This window comes from Bufo bufo, chromosome 4 (assembly GCF_905171765.1).
Source record: "Bufo bufo chromosome 4, aBufBuf1.1, whole genome shotgun sequence".
In the NCBI taxonomy this organism is placed as follows: domain Eukaryota; kingdom Metazoa; phylum Chordata; class Amphibia; order Anura; family Bufonidae; genus Bufo; species Bufo bufo.
In genome coordinates, this window is record NC_053392.1 from 399,978,830 (window position 1) to 399,998,196 (window position 19,367).

The 19,367-nt window shown below is 44.7% G+C and overlaps 1 protein-coding gene across 1 annotated transcript in view; it reads left to right on the plus strand.

Annotated features, from left to right (window-relative positions):
- The window catches only part of MAP3K4 (mitogen-activated protein kinase kinase kinase 4), a 188,135-nt gene that overhangs the window by 100,521 nt on the left and 68,247 nt on the right, over nt 1-19,367 (plus strand). The window contains exons 6-8 of the mRNA XM_040429284.1: nt 1,481-1,638; nt 11,987-12,103; nt 17,452-17,551. Coding sequence (XP_040285218.1) covers nt 1,481-1,638; nt 11,987-12,103; nt 17,452-17,551 — 375 coding nt within the window. The remainder of the gene's footprint in view (nt 1-1,480; nt 1,639-11,986; nt 12,104-17,451; nt 17,552-19,367) is intronic.

The following is a 19,367-nucleotide window of genomic DNA, read 5'->3' on the forward strand; positions in this document are numbered from 1 at the left end:
GACGTTTGGATCCGTTCAGAACGGATCCGTCTGCATTATAGTTTAGAAAAAATTCTAAGTCTGAAAGTAGCTTCAGACGGATCCGTCCAGACATTACATTGAAAGTCAATGGGGGACGGATCAGTTTGAAAATTGAGCCATATTGTGTCATCTTCAAACGGATCCGACCCCATTGACTTACATTGTAAGTCTGGACGGATCCGTTTGCCTCCGCACGGCCAGGCGGACACCCGAACGCTGCAAGCTGCGTTCGGGTGTCCGCCTGCTGACCGGAGCGGAGGCTGAACGCTGCCAGACTGATGCATTCTGAGCGGATCCGCGTCCACTCAGAATGCATTGGTAGCTGGACGGATGCGTTCGGGGCCGCTTGTGAGACCCTTCAAACGGAGCTCACAAGCGGAGCCCCGACGTAGTGTGAAAGTAGCCTTATCTTGTTGATGATTAAGTAGGTTGTCCCTTTTAATAGTGGCCTCCACAGTCCCCTCCTCCCTTAAAGAGGACCTTTCATCTGTTTTACTTATAGGAGCTAAATACCTGTACTTGCGGGGTACCCCCTGCTGATGGTGCCACGAGTTGTTTTTTTTTTTAAACATAGCCCCTATGCCCCGCGGTGCCCGCCTGAAGTTCTCGCGCTCAGTATATGAATACTGAGCATTGGAACAGGGAGGAGGAGACGCAAGGGTTTCTCATTGGGCGTCTCCTTCTCCCTGGCCGTGCCGCGATCCAATCACATCGGAGAGCATCACAGCCAGGGAGGAAAAACACTGTCAGCACTGATTGGATGGTGTCACACTGCGCAGGGACCCACCCAACTTGTAACACCCACCTGGACCCTTATTGCAGATAGTTGGCAATTCATTCAGAATGCTCTAGAAGGAATCCAAAAGAAATGGCATAATAAAGTTACTTGAAAATGTGCTCCAGAAATTCTCTTTAGACATTGTTGCATATTTTCATAAGATTCCTCTGGTTCTTGTAAGCAATCCTCCTTTTTGTCTTACAGTCATGTAGTCTGTCTGAATGTGGTTTTGCTTTGTGCCCTCAGGAGGAACGTCATTTGGTTGATTCATGTACTGTTTGAGAATATGTCACTATGTCTGTTGAACTTGAATGATGATCCCTTAGACCGCTTCCCAGAATGCTCATCTATATCCTTACCCCTCTTGTTGATCTACAGTATTTCTAGGCTGTCCTTGCTATCACAGATTCTTCACCCATTCCAAATTCCATGCTTGTTATTTAATCCCTGTGTCCTGTCTTGTGTGCATTGTCATGTGGCATGTGTCTGTTTCTGCCCTTAGACACAATTAACCCTTTTTACTCTCACCGTACCTAATGTTATTGAAAGATTCTTACTGTTATAATCTTCTGTGGATTTGAAAGAATTTGTATATCATGGTCTGATGACAACACCTTGCTTATGTTATGCATGTAAAAAGCTGAGAATGTTTGATGCAGTGATGTCTTCTGTCGATGCTAGGTGTACTTTGACTACATGCGGAGCTGGATCCAGATGTTGCAGCAGTTACCTCAGGCATCTCACAGCCTGAAAAACCTTCTGGAGGAAGAATGGAATTTCACCAAAGAAATTACACCTTACATACGGGGAGGAGAAGCTCAGGCTGGGAAACTCTTCTGGTAGGAAAGTGATTTATGAATCCTCCAACATTCTCGGCATAAACCATTATTTTTAAAAAGACTTGCAGCTTTTAATTGTTGTCTGTAATTTGCAAGAGTATCACCTCTGAGAAAACTGATGTTAATGTTTCTGCTTGTGGTATCACCTGAGGAACAGCACTTTTACCCAGCAAACCGCAGTTTTGTGGTCACGTTAGAAGTACTTACACACTGCCTTTGTTAATAATGGTGGTCAAGATATTTAAAGCCTGTTTTTATTCCCAGTTTTCCATAGCAAACTGTAGCTACAGTCCCACTGAGTTCTGATTATTCCCATCAGCTAGTCTCCTTAGGACTCATTCACACAGTCCGTGTTCGGTCAGTGATAGTGAGCCAAAACCAGGATTGGAGCCTCCACAGAGAAGGTATAAGGGAAAGATCTGCTCCTGTTCTGTGTTCAGAGCCGCTCCTGGTTTTGGCTCAAAATCACTGATGGAAATCACTGACCGAACACTGATGTGTGAATGGGGCAGTAGGACTCGTTCACATCTATGTGGAGCTTTCCATTCTTCAGGTCTCTCAGAAGAACAGAAAAAGTGACAAAAAAATTGACCTGTTAAAAGGGCTCTATTTCGTTTGCATGTGTCATCAATTCTTATTTATGTAAAAAAACAAAAAAACAAAGCTTCATTCCATCATGTGCCCGTTATTTTTGGCAGAAAGAAAAATCCAGCAGACAGGACCTTTTCTCCCTCCAAAAATAGTGAATATGTGACGGAGCTGGCACTAACAGGATAACAGATTCAAACAAATGGACATTTTTTTTTCTTCCTTGAAATCTTCTGTTCTGACAGATCAGAAGAATGGAGACGTGAAAGAACCCTTAGGCATTTACACAATATTGACTAGTGACACAGTAAAAGTGCAATGAGCAAGAGAGAAATGCGCCTTGATTAATACAACATATAAATTCTTTGACATATCTGTTTTTTGTGTTTGTTTTTTTGCCACTGCAAAATATCTAATGGGCATCTCGTAGGACAGTGGTGGCGAACCTATGGCAGAGGCGGCACTCGGAGCCCTCTATGTGGGCACCCGCACCCTGGAAAAAGTCTATGGTGTACCAGTATCAGCGAAGGGCTCACTATGAACAGCACAGGCAGCGCACTGAATGTACGCAGGCTATTACATGGAAGATATACTATATTGGTATTCAGGTTACATTGCCGTGTTGGCACTTTGCAATAAATAAGTGGATTTTGGGTTGCCGTTTGGGCACCCTAGTCTCTATAAGGTTTGACATCAGTATAGGCAGTTATTTTTTTTTTTGCAGTCTATGGGACAATTCACATGGCTGTTTTTTTAAAGGTCACTGAATAGTGGCTGTCAAAAAATAGGATGCTCTATTTTTGTCTGCTTTCACGGCCAGATGGACCCCACAGAAGTCAATGGGACAGCTTAGACCGCAGTGCACCCCTCTAACGGCCGTTAAAAACTAGTACAATACGGCCTTTTAGGGTTTAAAAAAAAATTACCTAGTCTACTTGCATGCACAGAGGCAGTTGCTCCTCTCTTGATTCTGAATGACCTGCTGAAGGACCTGCGCTCAAGCATGATGACATCACAACATGGCAGGTCCTTTAGAATCAAGACATTACAGTTGAGGACCATTGTGGGGACGTTGGGGGCCACAATGGGGGACATTGTACCTAATGGGGCACATTTTTGTCGCTGGGGGATATTACTGTTTGGGGACAATATGGGGGACATTACTGCTGGGGGCCACCATGAGGGACATTACTACAGCTGGGGGCCACTATGGCAAATTTATTTTTTTACTGTCATGTGAATGTAGCCTTAGTATACTGTCAGATTTCACCACTTTTTTATCAAACTCTTGATTGAAAACCGTTTTGTTTGCACGATTACTATGCAAATCTATGCTTCTCCATGTTAACAGCCTACAAAGAAAACCGTGTGGTTGATTGTCAGTCATACTTCGTCCATCTGTTTGCTACTTTATGCTGACATACAGTACGTTATTTAACCTTTTCAGGACCCTGCCATTTTTCACCCTAAGGACCAGGCCATTTTTAGCAAATCTGACGTGTCACTTTATGTGGTGATAACTTTAAAACGCTTTTACTTATCCAGGCCATTCTGAGATTTTCTCATCACATATTGTACTTCATGACAGTGGTAAATTTGAGTCAAAATATTTCATTTTTATGTATAAGAAAATACCCAAATATTTATTTTTTGAAATGTTCAAATTTCTATTTCTTTACTTTTATAATAGTAATACCTTTACATTCCCCATATGTCTACTTCATGTTTGGATCATTTTGAAAATTACATTTAATTTTTTTGGGACATTAGAAGGCTTAGAAGTTTAGAAGCAAATCTCCAAAAACCATTTTTTTAAGGACCAGTTCAGTTATGAAGTCACTTTGTGGGGCTTACATATTAGAAACCACCCATAAATCACTTTAAAAAATACACCCCTCAAGCTATTAAAAACTGATTTAAAAAAACTTTGTTAACCCTTTAGGTGCCCCACGAGAATTAAAGGAAAATGGGAATAAAATTTCAAAATTTCACTTCTTTTAGCAGATTTAAAATTTTTATCTATTTTTTCTGCAACACGTCAAGGGTTAACAGCCAAACAAAACTCAATCTATTACTGTGAATCTGGAGTTTACAGAAACAACCCATATGTGCTCAAAAACTGATGTATGGGCGCACAGCATGGTTCAGAGTGGAAGGAGCACCATATGGCTTTTGGAGAGCGGATTTAGCTGGAATGGTATTTGGGAGCTATGTCGTATATGAAGACACCCTGAGGTGGCCCTACAGTGGAAATCCCCAAAAAGTGACCCCATTTTGGAAACTACGCCCCTCAAGGAATCTTTCAAGGTGTGTAGTGAGCACTTTGATCTAAAGGCGTTTCCTAGAATTAGTGAAAATAGACATTAAAATGAAAATGAAAAATTAGCATTTTTGCTTTACACCCACATTTTTCACTTTCCCAAAGAGTAACAGGACAAAATGCACCCCACATTTTGTTCCCCATTTCCCCCCCGAACACGGCAACACCCCATGTGTGCTCAAAAATTGATGTACGGGTGCACAGCAGGGCTCTACAGTCAAACAGCAAAATATGGGTTTTGCTGACCTGAATTGGCAGACATTGATTTTAGGTGCCATGTCGCATTTAAAAGATTCCTGGGGTTCCCAAAAATTAACACCATTTTGAAAGGGCCACCAATACATTTACAAAATCTTCAAAAAAGATGATTTTGAAAAAACATCTAGTTTAGTGAAGCCCGCACAGTCTATCTGTATTCCGGAGCTGCCCACAAAATCCGTAATTTGGGGATGATAATCGTCCATAGGCGTTAACTCTGCGGGGCTGCCTCCGCTGCTACCCTGGAGCGCCTTCTAGAGGGTCCCTCATCAGCGGATGATGATGATGTTGATGATGAGGGGGTACAGGAGTAGAGGAAAGTGGCACTGGCAGACTCGCTATCAGAGGTACGCATGGCGTATGCCTCTTCAGCTGAGTATACTCGATGGGACGGACGGGCCATTTTTATTTTATTGGTGTGTGACATGTGAAATGTGTAAACCTTTATTTAGTGTGAGGGGTGTGTATGTTTTTTTTTTTTCACACGTGAAGGGGTTTGTAATAAATTTGAAATAAAAAAAAAGTTAAAAAAAATAAAAATTCTGCACAAAAAGAAACTTGCAGTGCAAACTGAGTAGACGCGATCCGTAATGGACACTACTGATCGGTGCTCAATAGTTGCAAAATGCACGTACGCAGATGGTGCGTTCGTGCAAAAGCCTAAACTGACACTAACTGAAATAAATATATATAACTACCACTAACTGCAGGTCTTATTTCACACAAAAAATAAAAAAACAAAAAAATGTACAGATGTAAATGAGCACACTACTGATCGGTGCTTTGCAGCACACAGATGCATGCGTGCAAAAATTGAAGTATAAGAGCTGTTTCACATGAGCGGATGCCATGCGTGTCATCCGCAGCGTGAATGAGAGCCGAGCTGCGCTCTGGACAGCAGAGACACAAAGCATTAACATGATTGATAATGCTCCGTGCTTCTCTGTGATCCTTTTACTACAAAATCACGGTGACAACTTTATCTCACTGATTTTGTAGTAAAAATGCTCCGTGTCTCTGCTGTCCGGAGCAGGGCTTGGCTCTTATTTACGCTGCAGATGACGCGCACGGCATCCGCTCGTGTGAAACAGCCCTAAAAATTCACTACAGTGGTCTGCAAAATGCACACACGCAATTGGTGCGTTCGTGCAAAATTCTAAACTGACACTAACTTCCACTAACTGCAGTTCTTTTTTTCACACAAAAAATACCTAAAAAATTTGCAGATGTAAATGAGCACACTACTGATGCATGCACGCACACAGATTGTGCGTGTAAAAACTGTAGTATGAAAATTCACTACAGTGTTAAAAAAGTGAACACTGGCTAAAAATCAACATAATATATATATGTGTGTATGTATGTATGTGTGTGTATATATATGTGTATATATATGTATATGTTGGTAAGGCTGATTAGTCAGCCTGCATTTGTGGGAGGGGCGGAGGCTCTTCATATACGAGTCACAGCCTCACTCACAGGCGTGGGTTCTCACGTGCCCCACCCTCCCTCCCTTATCTTCTCATTTCCACAGGGTATGCCCACTTATAGGCCTACCCACGATCATGGCTTAGGGCACACAACAAGCCATTTAGTCAGGTTAGCTAAGACACGCCTAGCTGGGTTAGGTTGTTCCCGTTGTTTCTCTCCCTAGGGTTCTTCGGATATCTCTTGGCCGTAGCCATGACCACAAATATATATATGTATATATGGCCTAACTACAATTTTCTTATTTTTGAACCAAAAAAAGGAAAAAAATTGGCAAAAAAATCAACACCGTGCAAAAGCGCAAAGAATAATCCTCAGGTGCTGATCAGGCAGGTATGCATTGAACAGCACTTGGCGGTCACAGGTCGCACGCAAGAAAAAAAATGACCAAAAAAAGCGCACGGACCAAATGGCGTCCGTAAAAAAAAAAAAGGGGGGAGGGAGGGTGGTTTTGGGACCTGGAACTGTTACTAATGAAAAAAAAATCAGTGCAGCAATTTCAGATCTTCTACTTTTCTTCTTTCAGCAGGAAAAGTTGAAATGACAGTGGCTGTGCATCACAAGTCCCAGCAAGCCAACAAGCGGCACAGAAAAGCACAGAACCTCTCTGCATGCAGTCACCAGCTAGAATGGCTGCATGCAGGGAGGTTCAGCCCTTTCCTGTGCAGCTATAGCACTGCCATTGGCTGGAGCGTTGTTCCAGCCAATCACTGGTGTCCCCTGCCTCACCTCGGAGGAGACCGCTGCTGGTCCTTTAAGGCTACTTTCACACCTGCGTTCAGGTGTCCGCTTGTGAGCTCCGTTTGAAGGGGCTCACAAGCGGCCCTGAACGCAGCCGTCCGGCCCTAATGCATTCTCAGTGGAGGCGGATCCACTGAGAATGCATCCGCCTGCCAGCGTTCAGCCTCCGCTCTGCTCAGTGAGCGGACACCTGAACGCTGCTTGCTGCGTTCGGGTGTCCGCCTGGCCGTGCGGAGGCGAGCGGATCCGTCCAGACTTACAATGGAAGTCAATGGGGACGGATCCGCTTGAAGAGGACACCATATGGCTCAATCTTCAAGCGGATCCGTCCCCCATTGACTTTCAATGTAAAGTCTGAACGGATCCGCTCAGGCTACTTTCACACTTAGAAATTTTTCTAAGTTATAATGCAGACGGATCCGTTCTGAACGGATGCAAACGTCTGCATTATCGGAGCGGATCCGTCTGATGAAACATCAGACGGACCCGCTCCGAACGCTAGTGTGAAAGTAGCCTAAGTCACATCCAGCTGTGACGTACAAGTACGGCAAGGGTCCTTTTAAGGGGTTTTCTCACTTCAACGAAAGTTAATGCAAGGCGCTTTTTCCTATAGTGTGCAAGCACGGCCACTGCTGCCAGATTGCAGATTTTTGGTCATAACCATGGAAATGAGAAGTGTATAATGCAATGGAAAAATTAATCCAGCCAGCAAAGGAAGCAATCTGGACAATCGCAGTACATTACTACCTTGTATTAACTTTCTCTACGTGATGAATACCATTTGCTGAAGTGACACAACCCCTTTAAGTTGGCAAGAAGTAAGGGACAAATGGAAGAGAAGAGTATGCCTGCCGAATCAGACTGTAGTCTGTTAACATGGAGAAGCACAGGTCTGCATAGTGCTTTTGTGCCCCCCCCCAATCACCTCCGCACCTGCAGAGTGGAGCATACTCAACTGCTCTTTGCTGCTGGGTTTCTGCTCCTTTGTTCCCCCCACTGCTTGGCTTTTGTCCCTATGTCAAAAATCCTGTTTCTCGCTCATTCCATTGGGGGACACAGACCATGGGTATAGCTTAGTCCACCACTAGGAGGAGACACTATGCAATAAGAAAAAACAGCTCCTCCTCCACTGGCTATACCCCCATGCTCCAACAGGAGGACCTCAGTTTTAGCTTAGTGTCGGATAAGGAGGTGACACTCCTGCTCAGCAGGGTTGTCCCTGTAGTTTTATCTCTTCTCCTGTTTGTTTTTTTCTCTATAGAGACGCAGGGTCGCATGTGCGTCCCTGGTCTCTCAGGGAGCGAGCGTCGGGGTCGAATGGATGTCCTCGGCTACCTCACCTTCCCACCAGAAGATAAGTGGAACGGGGCTTGACCTGCAGCTCCGGTGGCCTACCAGATCCGGGGTCACCTACTCCAGCCACTCCTTGTGCCAGATGACTGAAGAGGTGACCCTACTGGTCCGGATCAGAGGGTGAAGACTGCGGGACTCAGATAAGTGCATCTGCTCTCCTGCATTCTCCCCCTCCCCCCGTACTGACTGTGATGTGGTGAGCCTGCTGGGTTGAGAGGGAGGAGGGATTCCTTCTTGGGGGTGTGACTAGTCGCAGTGTCTTGCGGCTGCTTCCTTTTGCGGAGGGCTTTTAACCCCTTCTTTCTGGCGGTGGACGCCATTTTCGGAGCCAGGGTCCTGCCTTTTTTTTTTTTTCCATATTTCCCGCGCGATCTGTGACGCGACTGGGGGGGCGGAGCCTATCTCGTCTGCTCTGGCGCTTCCGCTTTGCCTCACCGTTTCTACACGTTTGGCTGCTCCTCCAGCTCCTCACAGGTCGCGGTAGGACAGTTGCGTTTTGCAAAGCTTTGGAGACCCTGACTCCTGGATTGTCACCATCATGCCTAGACCTGGGACCCCCCAAAAATCTAAAGCTGCTACTCAGGTCCCGATCCTGTAATGTACGCTGCCTGCCACTTTCGGTTACTGGATCCTGTGACTCTTGCCTAGCCTCAGGACAGGATCATCATCATCCTCCTCCTCCTCCTCCTCCTCCTCCTCCCCCTCCCCCTCCACTAATCCAGCACAGTCCCTCCACCACTCCCTCGGAGCCTGCGGAACCCTCCTGGGCCTCTGCCATTTCTAGGGCGGCCGCGGACTTGGCTCAAGCTCCCGGTGCCCCCCACAGAGGACGCTCGACCATTAAGAGGCAGCGTACGCAGCAGCATCCCTCCTCGGATGACTCTGCTTTCCCCCCCTCGCCATCCTCTCCCACTCGCAGGGACTACCGGTCTGAAGGGGAAAGGTCCGGCTCGGATGAGGACACGGAGCCGGAACCATCGCCTAAGCTCTCCACCATGGTGGCAGACTTGGTCACGGCGGTCCGTGACACCTTTGACATCCAGGGGGAACCTCCTTCTACTAGTAGCCAGGAGTTCCCCCTTTTCCACTCCAGAAAACCAGAGGCAGTCACATTCCCCATTCATGGCAAGTTTGCCAAGGTTCTTTCCAAGTCTTGGGAGCGCCCTAATCACAGTTTTTCTGCCACAAGGCGCATGGATACTCTGTATCCTTTCCCGGCAGATAATGTGCAGCAGTGGTCTTCTCCTCCTAAGGTCGACCCGCCGGTAGCCAGATTGGCTAAGAATACGGCAATACCAGTCCTGGACGGGTCCTCCCTACAGGATCTCGGTTGACAGGCGTTTGGACTCTCTTTCCAAAGCCATCTTTACTCTGGCGGGCACAGGTCTGCGGCCCGCGTTCGCCTCAGCCTGGGTAGCCAGGGCGCTGTCGGTGTGTTTGCAACGCCATCATCAGAACATCGCGGAGCAGGATGCCTCTGCGGACACCCTGAACTTCGTCCTTCAGATGTCCCAAGGGACAACATTTCTCTGTGAGGCCTCATTGGACGTCGGCACTCTCTTTGCGCGGGTGTCGGCTCTCTCGGTCACGCAGCGCAGGGAGGTCTGGTTGAAGGTCTGGGACGCCGACGCTTCCTCCAAGCGCTCCCACACTAACCTCCCCTTTGCGGGCTCCAGACTCTTCGGTGCTAAGCTGGACGAGATTATCTGTGACGCTACGGGGGGCAAGAGTACACACCTGCCCTAATCTAGATCCAAGCGCGCCTTCAGAGCTCGCCCCTCTGGCTCTAGAAACCAGTCCTTTCGGCGCTTCTCCTCCTCCAGGTCTCCGGCAGCCCCCTCCTCCGGCGGCTCTCAGGACTCCCGCAAGAAGCCTTCCTTTAAGCCTCAACCTTCCCTGCGCCCGCCAGCTCAATTCCAGGGGAGTTCTGCACGCCCTGCGGCTCCCAAGCTGTCCTCCGCCTGAAGGGGCGCGGGCCGTCTGCTCTCCTTTCCTTTCAGCAGGTCTGGAGAGCTCACGTTCAAGACTCCTGGGCTCTGGAAATTTTAACTTCCGGGTACAAGATAGAATTTGTTTCCAGACCTCTGGAACGTTTCTTTCCTTCTCAGGTTCCGGGGGATCAAGCAGTCTCCTCCCTTCTGGCCCGGGGAGTAGTTGTTCCAGTCCCTCTGGAGGAACAGGGTGCAGGATTCTACTCAAATCTCTTTGTAGTGCCAAAGAAGGAGGGATCAGTGCGTTCGGTCTTATGTTGCTGCCACAGTGGGCAGCAGATAAGTATGCTTCCCGCCTCAGGTCCAGCAAAGAGGTGGGGTCAAGCACAAAGAACCCATGAAGGTGAACATCCCCTTTAAGGTCCTTTTCACTTGTACATATGAATTGTGCATAATATGCACCAAGCAGTTGCAGCTAGTCTTTCATTTTCTCTGCGCAGTTGTCCGGAGGATTTTGAATGAACTTTTCGTTCGTCCAATTGTTCATTCAGACCCCTCCTGTTGTGATTACTTTGTTGGCAGTATCTCCTCTCTTCGCACAGATCGGGAGATTCGGGAGATGTGCTGCCCACAAACGATCCTTTTTCTGCCCACATATACAGCGTTAAAGAAGTGCTTCTCGTCTATTGACTGATTATTTGGCTTGGTTAACCAGGGCACAAACATCAGGAACAGTCAATCATCGGCCCATGTAAAATAGCATTTAGTAAATGAGTAGGGTGGTTAAGGGATTATCTGCCTCTTTTGGATGGTGGCGTTGGCTGCTGATAGGGCGTACATGTTTATACTAATAATGAATAAGGGATATGAAAGGATATAGGCCCAAGCCCTTTCTATTGAACGAATTAGATGTCACAAGAAACCATAGGTAATATAGTGGCGCTAGTGTAGATGCGTGATAACACCCACAAGATAAAAGGGGGCGAGACTGAGGAAGAGAAAGGGGTCCACTATAGTCAGGAAGGAGTCAGATGAAAATGGAGTCTGCTTGTGGCAAGAGGACTAGTGTTTTCCCTGGGTGGCCAAGATAAATAATTTGTGTTGGGGTGTGACACATGTAAGTGACTATAGGCACTCAACACCGCACTGTTGATGGAATTTGGAGCTGTTCAAGTGAAAGTGCCTCTCCTTGGAGAAGTTAATAGAGAAAACGTTTTTTTGATAGCAACAGTATTCTCCTTGTATGTTTGCAATTTTACCTCATGCACATGTAGTTTTGGTCGACGTGGACTCATACAAATGGCTGTGTATTGCTCAAATCCGTGTGGCTGTTCCGCAAATTATAGAACATGTTCTGTTCTTGGCTTTGCAGACAAGAATAGCCATTTCTACTGATGTGTGTGAAATAATTGCGGCATGTACACAGTGATATCTGTTTTTTGCAGACTGCAAAATGGTTATGGTTGTGTGCATGAGGCCTAAGTATTGTAATTTGATTTTTCCTATCATCGCGTGGCCCTCCTCTGGCCTTTAAAAAAATAAATAAAAAAAGTGTTCTTCTGCCAATGCTTATGTGTGCAAAAACAACACTATTGGTGTATGTCAGGTGATGTGAAGAGAGCCTACCATGGATGGCGAATTATCCTAATCTGGTATCTTGTGTTTTTAGTGATATAGCAGGAATGCTGCTAAAGTCCACAGGGAAGTTCCTGGACTCTGGCTTACAGGACAGCTGTGATGAATTTTGGGCCAGCACAGATGATGGTAGTGTCTCTGATGAAATTAGGTAAGTATGGCATTGAAGAAAACATCCTATTATAGAAACAACAATTGCTTGTTTTATGTCAATCGCTTATGAATTCATGTTGAAATTCACATTGAAAGTCCAATTTATATATTATACACATTTATATATAATTTATTCATTTAAACCTCTGCTCAGTCTAGCGAGGCAACTAGAACCGCCCACCCGACTCCTAAGCATAGAAAGAGCAGAGTTTTAAATGAATAATATACAAGTTATACTGAATCTGTATGGACAGTATATTTTCAGCATAGCTGGGTTCCCTGATTCTTTCTAGATTGCTTCGGGAAAGCGCTGGGTATGTAGAGAGAGCATGCGCCCTGTCCCTATATTCATTCTATATGGGACTGTTGGAAATAACACAGTACAGTGCTTGGCTTTTCCCAACAGACCCGTGGAGAATTAATGAAGCAGCAGAGTGCATGCTCGATCATCTGCTCCATTCATTTCAGGGTATGGGGCCTGCTTGGTCATGATCAGATGAGTCCTGTTGGTCTCTGATCTAATAGTTATCCACTCTTTTATAACCAGAATATCTTATAGATAACTTTTTATAACCAGAGTATCCCTCTGATATACACTAATAATAAATGTGTTATAAGACATATACACCAGTATTTCTTCTATGCAGATTCAGTCAGAATTTTGTTTTTTAAATCACCCCCACCCCCCTTCCATATTTTCTACGTTTGTAATTTGTGAAGTACATTATAGGGGATTATAGATCCCTATTCCAAGACTCAGAATGGACATGATTAAAAGAGTTTTGCCAGTTGTACTACATCTTTATTTAAGGGAGGGGAGTAAACTGGGCATCCTCTAAGGGGCTCCCTGCCGCAGTGCTGCTGAACTTTGGAGTCGACCACAGGCATCTGATTAAGCATGAGGGAGTTGGGACTCCGGCGGCGTTCACTGTTTCTGTTTCGGTTTAGGAGTCCGTGCTCTGACTCCATATATGGCTTTGAGTTCCCTGCTCTACATAGTAACATAGCTTATAAGGCTGAAAAAAGACATCTGTCTATCCAGTTCAGCCTGTTATCCTGCAAGTTGATCCAGAGGAAGGTAAAAAAAAACTGTGAGGTAGAAGCCAATTTTCCTCACTTTAGGGGAAAAAAATCCTTCCCGACGCCAATCAGAATAACTCCCTGGATCAACAACCCATCTCTAGTAGCAATAGCCTGTAATATTATTACACTCTAGAAATAAATCCAGGCCCCTCTTGAACTCACAATCACCACCTCCTCAGGCAGAGAGCTCCATAGTCTCACTGCTCTTACAGTAAAGAATCCTCTTCTATGTTTGTGTACAAGCCTTCTTTCCTCCAGACGCAGAGGATGTCCCCTCGTCACAGTCCTGGGGATAAATAGATGATGGGAGAGATCTCTGTACTGACACCTGATATATCTATACATAGTTATTAGATCTCCCCTCAGTCGTCTTTTTTCTAAAGTGAATAACCCTAATTTTGATAATCTTTCAGGGTACGGTAGTCCACCCATTCCAGTTATTACTTTAGTTGCCCTCCTCTGGACCCTCTCCACCTCTGTCTGCATTGTTCACAGGAGCCCAGAACTGTACACAATGCTCCATGTGTGGTCTGACTAGTGATTTGTAAAGTGGCAGGACTGTGTTCTCATCCATGTCCATATATGGAGTCAGTGCTAATAAGATAAAGGGGGGTATCCCCTATAGGGATTCGAACTCGCAACCATCTACATTAAAGGCAACAACCTTAAACACTGAGCTATGGAGCTCAATGTTAAACCACTGCAGAGAAACCTCATTTGGTGTTTTCTGGGGGCCATGAGGGTGCAGATCTGTGTGAGGAGCTTTATGGTATGTAAATCTGTGATGGAGGGCTGGAATTGACAGACTGTATCTGTATTGTTAGTACATTATTACAAGATTTTGGGCCCCAGTTTTGATTTTGCTCAGGGCCACATTTTGTCGAAAATCGACCCTGTGGTTGCCATTCCATTTTTAGGTCCAAAGTTCAAGGCTGACTAATTTAACAATATACGTTCCTCAACATTGAAATGGCAGCACCAAGAAGGCCAAGCAGTAAGTTTATGCAAATTGAGGAATTAGTCATTAAGATCTGTAGATGATCCAACTTTCAAGCACCTAGCTTCAACCTTTGGCATGTGGGAGGGGCATAAAAAACTGATTGAAAGCAAAGTTGTTTTTTTTTAGCTACATGAAACCTCAAAAATCGCATCAAGTCACGTGGGATGATTGTGCGATGCCTCCTTTTAGCGGCAAAGTTAATGCCACTTGTCACAAACTGACTTCCCCTGATGAAGCCGTCTGGCGACACGCGTTGGTTAAGTGAGTGACACTGGTATGGCAGGGATATTTTTTGGCGGTACATGGTTCATTATTTACTTTCATCAGTAGATTCAGGCTATATATCTAACTATGATGTACTAATGCGTTACTATGGCACTGAGCCTTGATAAATAGAGCCTTATAGCTAGCCTCTTCCAGTGTTCCCTCATTTATGTAACTTCACCTTCTAATGTGGACTTAATGTATGTTTTAACTCTGGTATTTAATAAAGGATTTGATAATTTATGATTGTTTGGACTCCAAATGGTCTGGGTCCACGTGTTTATTGTAGGAGTTATATGAATATATATGTGGCCCTGGTAGGTCAGGTTTCATAGGTTTTACAAACTAAAAGGGACAGAATCCTTGAACTGAGAGACCTTGATTTATCACTGTGGCAGATCACTACGCGCTTAAGCCAAGGTTTCAGCAGTGTTCAACGTTGTCTGTCCTGGTGGCTGGGAGAACAGCAAAGAACTGTAATGACAGCAAGAGGTGCACAGAGGCGAACCTGTGCACAGATGGATTGTCTGATTAGAAGTATAACGAGTAGTGATCCATTCTGTACTACAAGTAAAATTGGAAGTCACATCACAAGCTTAGGGCAGCAAACTGCCCCCACAAACCATTAGGAGGTGTTTGTACAACATTGGGCTATGAGCCTGATGTCCATCTACAGCTGTTCCATTGACCTCATGCCACCGCTCTCAAAGGCTTTTATGGTGCACAGCAAGATGGCAGTGGAGGCTGGAATGTAAAGATCTGCTTTTGTCTTGGATGCAATGATAGCCACATTTTGGTCTGGAGACCATGTGGGCAAAACCATGAAGAAGCCTTTACAAGGAAACATCAAACCAGTCCTACTCTCGGGATTATGGTGTGGGGTGGCATAATGTACTGTTAGCTGGTCTTCATTTCAGGTACACTAACAGCTTGACATTACATTGATTTGTCATCTAACCAGTCATTCCTACAAAGTGTCCTAGGAACCATTTTTCAACAGGACAACACCAGGCCACATGTTGCTCATGCTACTGTGAGTAGGGTTGAGCGAATCGCGCTTTGAATCCAAGGTCCGAAGTTGATTTGTTCGCCAACTTCCTTTTAATGCTGTACAGAGACCTGTCTCCACACTGCATTAAAATGTATGCTCTGTGCAGAGGCAAAATTCATTAAGTTCAAAGAAGAAGACTTCGGGCTTACTAATTTTGTCTCCGTGCAGCACATATATTTTAATGCTGTACTGAGACACCAAAGTTGGGGAACAAATTAACTTTGGATCTTGTGCGGCATAAACATGCTACCATGGTCTGCAGCATCTCCGTACATGTCTCCCATCGAGCACATCATTAGTTGTCAATTGCAAAGGGAGCTGCCAGCAGTAGATCTTAATTATTTGTGTGCCCGAGTGCATTCAATGTGGCAAAACATTCCTTAGACAATCATAATCTCATTGATAACATGCCAAGGTGCATGTATTTCTACACATAGTGTTGATACTAGACATTGAATAAGTTAAGTCTTTTTGAATATATTGTTTCCATTTTTTTATCCTTTAATTATCATTAGCATGTCTATCAATCCTTTGATTTCCATAATTCCATGACTTTTCCTTCTTAAACATAGAAACATAGGGCCAGATTTATCATTACTCTGACAGCTCACTCCACTTTCACATATGGCTAACGTCGGTTTTAGCCAAGTCAGATTTATGAACGGCCCTTTAAGACTGTAATAAATGTGGTTTGACAGTAGCAGTTTATCCGTCTGTAAGCAGCTTTACAAAATTTGCACGTCTTTACGAAAAAGTTGCACGTTTTTATGAAAAAGTCGCATGTTCTATTAAAAAGTCTCATAAGATAAGCATGGTCCTCACTGGAGTGAAATTGCGCATTTTTTTTGCGACTTTTTAAATAGTCCCAATAGTAAATCTGTCTAGAGATTCATTTACATAAGAAAACACGCCCACTTTCAGAAAACTGGCGAGCATAGTGCAGAGCAGAAAAAAAGTGGCAAATTTGTGCGCAGTTTTAGCGTTTGCGCAATTTTTTGCGACTTTTTCACTCCATTATTCTGACTTGCTAATGATAAATCTGGCCCATAGAATGTGTCGGCAGATAAGAACCATTTGGCCCATCTAGTCTGCCCAATATACTAAATACTATGGATAGCCCCTGGCCCTATCTTATATGAAGAATGGCCTTATGCCTATCCCATGCATGCTTAAACTCCTCCACTGTATTTGTAGCTACCACTTCTGCAGGAAGGCTATTCCATGCATCCACTACTCTCTCAGTAAAGTAATACTTCCTGATATTGCTTTTAAACCTTTGCACCTCTAATTTAAAACTATGTCCTCTTGTAGCAGTTTTTCTTCTTTTAAATATTCTCTCCTCTTTTACCTTGTTGATTCCCTTTATGTATGATCATATCCCCTCTGTCTCGTCTTTCTTCCAAGCTATACATGTTAAGGTCCTTTAATCTTTCCTGGTAAGTTTTATCCTGCAATCCATGTACTAGTTTAGTAGCTCTTCTCTGAACTCTCTCCAAATTATCAATATCCTTCTGGAGATATGGTCTCCAGTACTGATCACAATACTCCAAATGAGGTCTCACTAGTGCTCTGTAGAGCGGCATGAGCACCTCCCTCTTTCTACTGGTAATGCCTCTCCCTATACACCCAAGCATTCTGCTAGCATTTCCTGCTGCTCTATGACATTTTCTGCCTACCTTGGTGTTGCAATTTCACTGTTGTGTATATGCTATGTACTATGAATCTCTGTCCTCTATTTATTCACTTGAATGGGAGTAGTTCTGCAGTAACTGGGCATGGGCACTACACAGTGGACATAGTCATGTTTGCTGGAGCTTGTGAATGAAGCTGATCTCTGGGGTTGTGCTGTTGATTTTGAGACTAATGCGTCCACTAAATGATGCAGCTCCTAATGCATGCTTTAGGACGGATATTGATAATCTCTTAACTTTCTTTGTGTGTTCCACAGGAGATCAGTTATAGAAACCAGCCGTGCCCTGAAAGAACTCTTTCATGAAGCCAGAGAGAGAGCATCGAAAGCTCTCGGATTTGCTAAAATAATAAGAAAGGTACTGTAGCTATATCTAGTAGAAATGTCCATCCTTTTAAAGATCTTTGAGAGATACTCTCTCAAGTTATTGCCATCTATTAAAAGTTTTTTTCCATATGCTAAAGTGATGGCATCTTGGTATGATATGTCCTCACTTTATGATCGGTGGTGGTCTGACTGCTGGGACCCCTGCTATTCCTTAGAGCACTAGGGTGCTTCTGTGTATGTGAAAATAGTGATGGAGCTGCAGCTGCAGTCGTGTTGGATTTCTCGCAACTGCTGCGGCGATCCCATTCATTTCTTTTGGATCACAGCTAATCACCGATCCTGGCCACGACAGGTGTAGCCCTAGACCATTGATGGCTAACCTCCGGCACTCCAGCTGTGGTGGAACTACAACTCACAGCATGCTCCATTCATTTCTGTGGAGTTCTGAAAACAGCTAAGCAATTTTGGGAGTTGTAGTTTTATCACAGCTGGCGTGCCAGAGGTTAGCCATGACAGCCCTAGCTTAAGACCACTTAAAACAGCTAGCTGAAGGGTGTGGATACTGAGTGTTGGACCCTAAGGCCCCTTTCACACGGGCGAGTATTCCGCGCGGATGCGATGCATGAGGTGAACGCATTGCACCCGCACTGAATACCGACCCATTCATTTCTATGGGGCTGTTCAGATGAGCGGTGATTTTCACGCATCACTTATGCGTTGCGTGAAAATCGCAGCATGCTCTATATTCTGCGTTTTTCACGCAACGCAGGCCCCATAGAAGTGAATGGGGTTGCGTGAAAATCGCAAGCAAGTGCGGATGCGGTGCGATTTTCACGCAAGGTTGCTAGGAGACGATCGGGATGGAGACCCGATCGTTATTATTTTCCCTTATAACATAGTTATAAGGGAAAATAATTGCATTCTGAATACAGAATGCAAAGTAAAACAGCGCTGGAGGGGTTAAAAAAAATAAAAAATAATTTAACTCACCTTAGTCCACTTGATTGCGTAGGCAGCATCTCCTTCTGTCTCCTTTGTTGAATAGGACCTGTGGTGAGCATTAAGTACAGTTACAGGACCTTTAATGACGTCACTCCGTTCATCACATGGTACGTCACATGATCTTTTACCATGGTGATGGATCATGTGATGACCGGAGTGACGTCATCAAAGGTCCTGTAACTGTACTTAATGCTCACCACAGGTCCTATTCAACAAAGGAGACTGAAGGAGATGCCGCCTACGCGATCAAGTGGACTAAGGTGAGTTAAATTTTTATTTTATTTTTTAACCCCTCCAGCGCTGTTTTATTTTGCATTCTGCATTCAGAATGTATTATTTTCCCTTATAACATGGTTATAAAGGAAAATAATAGCAATCTACAGAACACCGATCCCAAGCCCGAACTTCTGTGAAGAAGTTCGGGTACCAAACATGTGCGATTTTTCTCACGCGCGTGCAAAACGCATTACAACGTTTTGCACTCGCGCGGAAAAATTGCGGGTGTTCCCGCAACGCACCTGCACATTTTCCCGCAACGCCCGTGTGAAACCAGCCTAACTGATCTGATATTTATGGCCTCTACTAAGGAAAGATCATCAGTATCACAATCCCAGGGAAGCCCTTTAAAGCAGGGAAGCAAAATTCCCCTCAGCTCAAAAGCAACTACAGCCTCTTTCCATCTGTGTCTGCTGCATGCTAGGCATTACACTGGGTGCTCGAAGTGGCAACCTGTATTCCGCTGTCAGTCAGAGGTCCCCTATGTTGATAAAAATCCCATTTATTAGTTAGTGATTTGTTAATAGATTAAGAAAGGCTAAGGATATAATATCGGCCATTGTGGGCTG